Source organism: Anastrepha ludens, chromosome 3, assembly GCF_028408465.1.
Source record: "Anastrepha ludens isolate Willacy chromosome 3, idAnaLude1.1, whole genome shotgun sequence".
Lineage (NCBI taxonomy): Eukaryota > Metazoa > Arthropoda > Insecta > Diptera > Tephritidae > Anastrepha > Anastrepha ludens.
In genome coordinates, this window is record NC_071499.1 from 81178637 (window position 1) to 81188243 (window position 9607).

The following is a 9607-nucleotide window of genomic DNA, read 5'->3' on the forward strand; positions in this document are numbered from 1 at the left end:
CTTTATGCGCGCATATGTTCAACAACCCCTTTGGCAAGCGAAATGGCATGCACCGCAAATATGTTGTTATTGTATTGTATGTATTTGTAAGCAAAAGCACCGAAAATAATCCAACAAATCCATCAAAGTAATTGCGAAAATTCGCAAAGGCAAAACATCATAGAAAAATGAAATAACAAATTGAAAGGGATTCCATCAATGCAGCACAAAGGGATTTGCTATCAATTTTATTTTGTAGCCAACTGCATGTAAACATGTGTTGTTACAATCATACCTACACACATGCATTTAGTTATAGAATTTTTGTTTTAATGTTTTTGTTTTTAATATATTTTTGTTTGTTACATGTATGTATGCATGAGTCTGTGTGTGGGTGTATATCGTCCCCTTAGTATTAAAATAGCCTATAAATTTTTTGATGTTTTGAGAAAATGAATTTCAAACTTTTTGTCGAAAGTAGCTCTCATTCAAATCTCGTTATGTCTGTAAATATTTATCTTTTTTTGACTGACGTTTTGACCCATTTTGTGGAACTAGAATTTGACAAAATTTTGACCACATATAAAATCGACGATGGAGAATCCAAAAATTCAATAAAAAAATAATAGCCTATGAGCACATAGGCTATTGTTATACTAAGGGGACGATATATGTTCCTATGTACTGTATGGTGTACCTATGTTTCGATTTTCCCCTTTGTTTATCATCAAAGTGCTTTTCTTTGTACTCACCTTGGCCCAGCAAGCGCGACGGCATGCCACACGTCGCCTATGTTCGTGCGCCTCCGGCGAATTTGGATCTCTTAATACTTTCGTCAAACGCTGAGAGTCCGTTAGTTCTTGTTTATCTGTTTTTGGCACAAGCGGGCTGCCTTGTACTGTAGTAGCGCACAAGCTGGCTACGCATCCCAAGAGGAGCAGTACCAGCAGCGGCTTACAAAGAGTTGATGTGCATCCCACCAAAAAGCCGCTGGTGCTTGCTGTACATGGGACAGCTTTTCGTGACATATTTAAAATGTTTTTATATTTCTTTTTTGAATGTTTTTTCTGCTTTGTATTTTGAAGGTTTTGATTAGATTTGCGTTTAAAAAATGTTTTTAATTCATTTACGTGAGCTCTCGTGGATAATTAAATTTTTTTTAGTGCAAATACAGTAATTTTTTACTGTTGCTATATTTCATTCCATCTGAAAACAAGCACCATTGTGGGTAAGTGGTTGAAATAAAATTGAGATTTTAACCATTTAACTTTTTAACTCCCTAACTAATTAAAGGTTTTGATGAAGAAATACAGCAATCGATTTACTTCATAACAAAATAATAATAAAAATATTCACGTGAACAGAGGAGGGATATTGGCTTTTAAAGTACCCCTAATATCGCAGATATTTTCCAATTTTTAATTTGCATTTTTTCTTGTTCTTATTTTTCTTACTATCATTAAAGTATATATTTATCTAAAGGGAAGGCATACATCTATCGTGCACACATTTTTAATACAATATATTTTTAAATTCTAGTATAAATTTTTTTGGTGTCTGGTTCCCCTGAAAACACTAAAGCGGAAGTCGCTCAAAAAGTAATATACTTTTTTCTTCAAGAACTATCTTATCGTCTAGCAAACAAAATAAGCTTGTTAACCAAGCCGTGATACTAGGGATAAATTTAAAGTGTATATTATTTTTCTCAACTGTCTAAAAGAGTGTAATTTTCCTGTTCCACAACAATGGCAAGAGACTAAAAGTCCTTTAGTTTGCTCAACTATTTTCAATAATGGCAATGCCACCCACATGTGCTTATATCACTTACTTTAACTTCGTTTTAATTCACCTCAAATTTTACAATTTTTATAATTTACAATTTTACATTTTACAAATTTTAACCTTGGATTGGGCTTAGCTGGTCTAGTTGATGCCAGGGACGATCTTTTTACTCTAATGATGAATCAATATTTAATTGAGATGCGACTCTATCGAGGCGATCCAGAAAACTGTGACAGCCGAATTGAACGCGATTCCGGCGGATGAGTTTAAAAAATGTTTTCTGCAGTGGAAGGACCGCTACCAGCGGTGTATTGACGCTCAAGGGTCCTATTTTGAAGAATATTAGTTGTATAAGGCTCATTACTTTTCAATCAAACCCTGTACCACACTTTTTCAATTTAATTTTTTTTTTTCAAACCTCCTTTTTCTTTATTCATACATATCAACTTAATAGACGCCGCTTATTTTTATAAAAAAAATTAGGCCTCACGGAAGATTAAAAGGTGCATCAGCCAATCTTTAAATATATAACTCCAAGATTTTATTTAAAAGAAAGATTTGATTTAAAGGCAAATTTATTTTTCAACATGATAAAGTAAACTGTTCGAGATTAATTGAGAAAATGACTCTAAGACTTTTGGCGGTTTTACAATCGCGCTTTCGAATAGGGTATGCGAAAGCTGCTATTCTGCATTTAAAAATTCTTATTAAATATTAGCCATTTAAATGGTAATCGTCTCGCGTAAAGGTCGAAGTTATTAGCTTCTCGGCTGTTAGATCGCAAACAGCTTGAAAATGCGAACGGATTTGGCGCCAAGCTTAGTACGCTTTTCCATACTTTGAATTTGCGGAACCTTGTCTTTGAAACTAAGTTCGAAAAAATACATTTTTATTAATTTTATTTATATTTTACTCTACTTTATTTAGCTTTTATTTTTAATCTCATTTGTTATGCGATTTTATGTAACATGAATTAGTTTCATAGATATATTTTTTTAATTTTTTAATTTTCTAAATTTTATTTTGTTGTATTTAGTATTCATTTTAAATTAAGTAATGAAATTTAGTTTAATGGTTTAATATTTAATATTTTTTTAAATATTAATATTTTATTATAATTTAGTTGGATTTATTTTACTTTATTTCATTGAGTTTCGTTTTTATTCCACGTTAGGTTATTTTGCTTTTATATCTTTTCATTTAATTTTATTTTTTATCATTTAGTTTAGTTTAATTCAAATAAATATATTTCATTTTATTTAATTATTCTTTTTTATGTTAAATAATTTTGTGTAATTTACTTTTTTATTAGTATTTTTATTTAATTTAATTTTTGTGTTTTTTAATTTATTTTATTTAAAATTTTTAAATTGACTTATTGCAGTTTCGTTCAGTAAATATTTAATTCTAATTTAATTTCATTTAGTTAACTTAATTTTTTTATTTTATTTTTTGTTTGACTTGTTTGGTTGGTTTAATAAGGGTGACCCAGCATCGGAGTGCCACATATACCTCAAGTTGGGACCGTTGTGTTGCCCTAGAGCTCATTATATATTATTATATGATTTCCCCACCTAACCGAGATTTTTATTATAGATTTTGGTGAAATATAATAGTTCGTTTCGAGAGTCGACTTCTGGCCAGGTCGAGACAACTGCACAGCAAATGCCTGCTCGATACTTCCTCCTATTCGTCCACGCAGTATCTGCACAGGTCGTTTTGAGGAACCCCGAGCCGACGTGCATGAGTGCCCAAAAGGCAGTGGCCGGTGATAAGAGATATTATATGCCTTAGTTCGTGTTTCGAAAGACTTATAAGGGACTTGTTTAATTTTATACATTTTATTTAATTTTTTATTTGTATTTATCTGTTTTATTTTATTTCTTCATTTAACTTAATTTATTTTATTCAATTTATTTATTTTTTTCATTTAATTATCTTTATCGATTTTTATTAACACTATTTTTCTGATTTGTTTTTTTTTTCTTATCTTATTTGATTTAATTATTTATTTTGTTTTCATTTATTTATTTTTGTGTTGGTTTGTTCTATTTTATTTCGTTCAATAATTTAACTGATTCAATTGAATTGAATTTAAATTATTTTAATGAGTTTTTTAATTTATTTTTTTTTTATTTTTAATTTTTTAGTTTTATTTTATTTCTTCATTTAACTTAATTTATTTTTTTCAATTTTTTTCCTATTTATTTTGTTTGTTTTTTTCATTTACTTATTTTATTGATTTTTATTAATTCTTTTTTTTTATTTATTTATCTTAATTTATTATTTTGTTTTAATTTATTTATTTTTGTGTTGGTTTATTTTATTTTATTTCGTTCAATAATTTTTACCTATTTTATTGAATAGAATTAAATTTATGTTAATAAGTTTTTTAAATTATTTTTTTTTTCTTTATTTACCTTAATTTGTTTTATTTGATTTTCCTATTCAATTAAATTTACTTACCTATTCCCCTTATTTTACTTTTTGTTTTAACCTCCAGAAATTTATTTAAATTATTTTATTTCATTTTATTGTTATTTATTTTATTTGTGTTTGCTTTGGGTTACGTTATTCTATTTTCTTATTTTTTTCATTTCTTAACGTGATTTCTTTTATTTTACTTTTTATTTATTTGGCTTACATGATTTTTTTTTGTATTTTATTTTTATTATTTATTATTATTTTGTTTTATTTAATTTAATTTTTTTTTATATTTATTTTATTATTTCTTTGTACAATTTTTTACTTTATTTAATTTTATTTAATTTTTGATTTTATTTTATTTATTTTAATTAAATTTATTTTCTTTTTGTCATTTACTTATCTTATTCAATTAAATTTTATTCATTATATTTTTCAATTTAGCTTACATAAATTTATTTAATTTATTCATTTTTTTCTTTTTATTTTTGTTTTTGTTTTGGTTTAGTTCATTTGGTTACATTCATCTTATTTCTTTACATAGAATTTGCTTTGCGATTCTCTAAATTCTTAAAAAACTATATTAAATTCAAATGTTTGTGTCCCTTTTTACAAATTTCATTCATTAAACTTTCCATATTGAGCTTAAACGCCTATGCCCACATGCACAAATGTATGTGTGTACCTACATATCTACACACATACATAAATACACCCACTTTATTTACTCTTCATAATTATTTCCTGCAAGCATAATTGCAAAAAAAAAACTGTGCAGTAATATTTTGGAAACTTTGTTGTTGTCATAAGAATTCAAAAAAATAATGTCATTGTTTGCATTTCTGTTCATATTTATTTACGCAATCGATTTCGGATCGCCGAATGCCCCGCTACCCCCACATCGGTTGTGGAAAAAAGCACGTTTACTGCTCGCTGACCTCCAAAACAACAACAATGCCGATAAGACCCAATGGAACACGAATGGTGTCACGCTTTAACCGCAGTTTGATGGACCGCTTCAAAACATGATTTTTTCACATGCACACACACACACACCTCTTTTCACTTTTTGCAATTAGCAAAAGCCAAACGATTGGCTGAAAAATAAACTTAAAGCACAATATCTTTTCTTTCAATCCAACAGCAAATAACCAAAACACCGACGGCTTTACAACTCGCTCACACGCACTACAAACAATATCGATACAACCGAAACCTAGGGGAGTCTACACTAAACTGTGTTTTGCACAAATTTTCTACAAAATCGAGACGACAGCGCCGAAGCTCCAGCGTCGACAGCGCTGTCATCGTCGTGTATCGTCGTCATCGTCGAAGTTATATCGTGCGAGTCACATGCAAGCCATTGCCAACAACAAATCCCTAAACTCGTCTGCATAAAACAGCCAGTGAACCAAGCCAGATTCATCCCGGGCAGGCTGGCAGGCGAACCCGAATCTACAAATAATGCAACCACCACCAGAAGATGCTCATAGAACCCAGCCACACTAATTGGATTATTTTTTTGGAGAGTAGGAGAGCAGCGAAAGCCAAAACCAAGTCGTCGTTGCTGACGACGCCAACAGCGACGTTGACCAACAGACCGCCCTACAGTCACCACAACTTTAGCGGCAAGCCGCCCATTGTACTGCTGCTGCTGCGGCATTGCTAACCTTCGAAGAGGTTAAACCAAGCAGCAGCAGCTAGCAAGCAGAAAAAGCTGATCCAATTCAGCACAACAAACAAATAGTCACACTTACAGCCGCTGCTGAACAGGAACTGACTGCAAACAATGAAGTTCTCCAGTTACAACACCTGCACTGTTGCCCCGTTTCATTGGTGTGGAACTTTTTAAAGAACGCAAGCGCAAAACCAACGCGGCGACATGTTGCAGGAGCATTGCAACCTACGGTTGTTCAAACAACTTGTCCCCTGCAGCGATTTCGAATAGAAACGAACGTCGGCACACGAACTTGTTGCGGTTGTTTGAATGCGAAAAAGTTGCGTTGCGTTGAAACATGTTGTGTTCGCATGAGCTCGAGACTGTTGGTTGCAACAGCTGTTGCTTTCTACAGCAGCGTTGTTATTGCGTGCATGCTATTCTGATTTGTTTTGTTGGGGCCGGTTGCGGTAGCCAAATGAACTTAGTGTTTATATCAGTATTGGTGCGGGTGACGAATTGGAGCTGTGTTAGTGTTAGCGTTGGCCGCTATGTGTCGCTGTAGGCAACGGCCTAGGCTAGAAGAGGAAGCTGATGGAAAATAGAACAAAGTATTGCATACAAACATATGTATGTCTGTATGAATACGTTTGTACTTACACCCAACAGCAGAATGTTGCATACAATGATTATTTTTGCACTATTCACATTTTTATATTAAATATTATTCGTATTTCTTTATAATACATACATTTCATTTACGCTTTAGTTGAAAGAAAGTGCATGAGACCCTTAGCCGAAAAAATTACCAAAAATCAAAGCGCTAATTCAGTCGCCTGACACTTATATTTTATTGCATGTAAATAAAATGGGCTAAAAAACTGCAACTCTTATATTTTCTCAAAATTCTGGTTAAAAAATTTCGAATTTTGATGAAGAGAATTTGAATTTGTAGAATTTTTTTTACAGTTTTAAGCTTTGATTTATGTGGCTTATGTTATTGAGTGAACTATTTTTTTATAAAAAATTAACGAAAAATATTTAATATAAAAATTAATGTGAATAGTGCAAAATAGTCATTCTGCGCCTACTTTTGCTGCTGGGTATGAATAACTCATTTAAAATGATAAAAAATATTTCGGATATGGTTGGAGAACAGCTCATGGAAGGTAATACCTTTGATGAAGTCATATTAGAGAGAAGCACTGCGCTATAAAGCTTACTCCACACACTTCTCAAAACGAGCAAAAACTCCATATAAAAACGCCTCAGCAAAATTTCAGGTGTTAAGCTTTCCTAAGATAGCCCAAGGGGTAAACAAAAATTTCTTTATCAATTTTATACAAAAAAGTGATTCAGGAATCACTGATTTCACAAAAAAGAAATTCATGATCCATTGATTCGGCAAAGAAGTGTTAAAGCTTCGAAATAATGAAAGGTGTTTCTTAAGCGTTCTATTGGGAGTTGTGCACTAAGCTTAAATTGCCTGGCTTTAATTAGGTGTACATACATTCAAACTCTCACCCCATACTCAAAACTAAGGAGAAAAAAGTAATTGATCGATTTCAAACTCATTCTCCAGAAGGGGAAAGGTTGACACCACACTTTTTATGTTAGATCGATGACATCATGCAGCATACATCAGCAAAACACATCCACTATTTACTTGGTATTTCACAGTTACTACTTATTTAAATTTTTTTAGAAATTTGTTCACACAAAATCTATCGAACTCAAACTTGGTGGTATGAGAAAGAAATCATCTGCTTTCGTTGGCCGCTTCTACACCTATCACTTTTACACCCGCTGACTTTGACTTTTCCCAATATCATTGTCTAATATTTAGATTCGCGTTCACCCTTCGGCCGGCAATGGGAAAGTTCCAAATGTATTTCTGCCATGAAAAAGCTACTCATAAAAAATCATTTGACGTTCGGAGTTGTCTTAAAACTGGAAGCTCATCCATTTGTGAAACAACATCAAGACTCACACCACAAATAGGAGGAGAAGGTCGGCCAAACTTCGAAAAAGGGTGTAAGTGCCAATCATACATACATACATAAAATCATACAGGTTTCTTCTCTCCAGGCATGTATTCCCGAATTTTAATGTAATTGCCTTCGCTTTAATACAATTGCCTTCGCACATCTTATCATGTCTCGGCAGAACCAAAGCAACAAACTCATGATTGAAAGTGAATTCAATTCGGCAAGAATTTTCAACTGCACAATAGTTTATTAACCAAATATGTTACTTTGACTACTCTAAACATAAGAATGATTTATCTAAAAGTGATCGACACCATCGTGTCTGTGCATTGAAACTCCTATATAAAAAATATTTACTGATGATGTAAGGGGTACCACAAGATTTATTAAGACAATTTTTAAAAATGGTGTCAGTATGTCTGTCGAAATTTGCTTATCGCGTTATCCCTTGTGGGAATTAGCACGATTAGGCTTATATTCCTCGCTTTAGTGGCACTCCGCATCGCATATATGTAGACTATTCGAAATTTGCTTGAAAAGGGCTTGCCTGCAAAGTGATTAGAAGGCGAACGCATCTATTGAATTAATGCGCGCTGCAATGCTTAAAATTCCGATACACGAGGGGACTGCCTAATATATAAAATATGCAGAAGCAGTGATAAGGGGTTAGGGGAATCAGAGGCCCGAAAAAAATTTTTTTTGCTAGTCAGTTGCTTTATTTTACAAAATAAGAACATGGCATTAATATATGCAAAAATTTCTACCAAAAAAAAAATTAATAATTGTAAAAGTTATCGGTGTTTGTGTGAAGTCCGTTTTTCCAAAAGTCTCTTGCGGTGATCATCTCAAGTCCTTAGAGATTCATCTAAAATCAATCGGAAAAGAGAAATTAGTTTTATTAATAGATAATCTTGTGCCTTATCGAAGCTTTTTTTTTTTAATTAACAATATGGCGGTCTCGGGAAATATTTTTCAGACTTCCGAGAAAAAAACCGAAAATTAATTGTTAAAAAAATCGAAATTTTTGAAAAAAAAAAATCCTTCGGTTGAAAAAAAAAATCCTTCGCACGAGTTTTTTATATTTTTCAAAAGCTGTATATATTTTGTTGAAATCTACCAAGCGTTTTTTAAGTTACAGTGATCACCAGTTCAAAAAACATAGTTTTGAGAAAAACGCATTTAAGGGGACAGATACCTGTAAAATTTCGAAAAAAAATTTAGTTAAATTGTATTCAAACTTAAGGCGAGTTTTTCTCAATATTATATTTTTCGAATTGGCGTGCACGATAACTCGAAAAGTTATTGACCGATCTATCTGAAATTTTGCATACATCTTTCTTATGATATTACTTTCTATGTGAATTTGAAGTTTTCGAAAAATAATTTTTTCGAAGCAAAAATAGTAGGAGAATTCGCTTCAAAATTAATTTTTGGTTTTTTTTGAAGAATTTTATTCCGTGAATTTTTTTTTTCATTTTTGTTTAATTGATACCTATAGAAATTATATTCAGGTCACTGACGCCGATGCTACAATGCTCGCCGATTGAGAAGCCCCGCTGCGACCTTCCTGGAAGAGTTTAGGATTTTAAATTCAAATAAAAAAAAATTTATATAACACTGTGAAACAAATTCAGGTTAGCAAAAATTAGGTCCATTCTGAGAGTGGCGGGTGAAAATAGGGGCGAAATTAGAAGACCCGTATCGCGCCGTTTTTTTATGTTAGTTCGATTTTTTTTTAATCGGCCTTCGAAGTTCGAAATCGGCGCAAATTTGTTTA

The 9607-nt window shown here is 31.9% G+C and overlaps 1 protein-coding gene across 1 annotated transcript in view; it reads right to left on the reverse strand.

Annotated features, from left to right (window-relative positions):
* LOC128858281 (uncharacterized) overlaps positions 1-5557 on the reverse strand; it is a 120995-nt gene extending 115438 nt beyond the window's left edge. The window contains exons 1-2 of the mRNA XM_054094431.1: positions 5242-5557; positions 732-1185 (exon numbers count right to left, since the gene is read on the reverse strand). Of these exons, the coding sequence (XP_053950406.1) occupies positions 732-1007 (276 nt within the window). The 5' untranslated portion in view covers positions 1008-1185; positions 5242-5557. The remainder of the gene's footprint in view (positions 1-731; positions 1186-5241) is intronic.
* Between the last annotated feature and the right edge of the window lie 4050 nt (positions 5558-9607).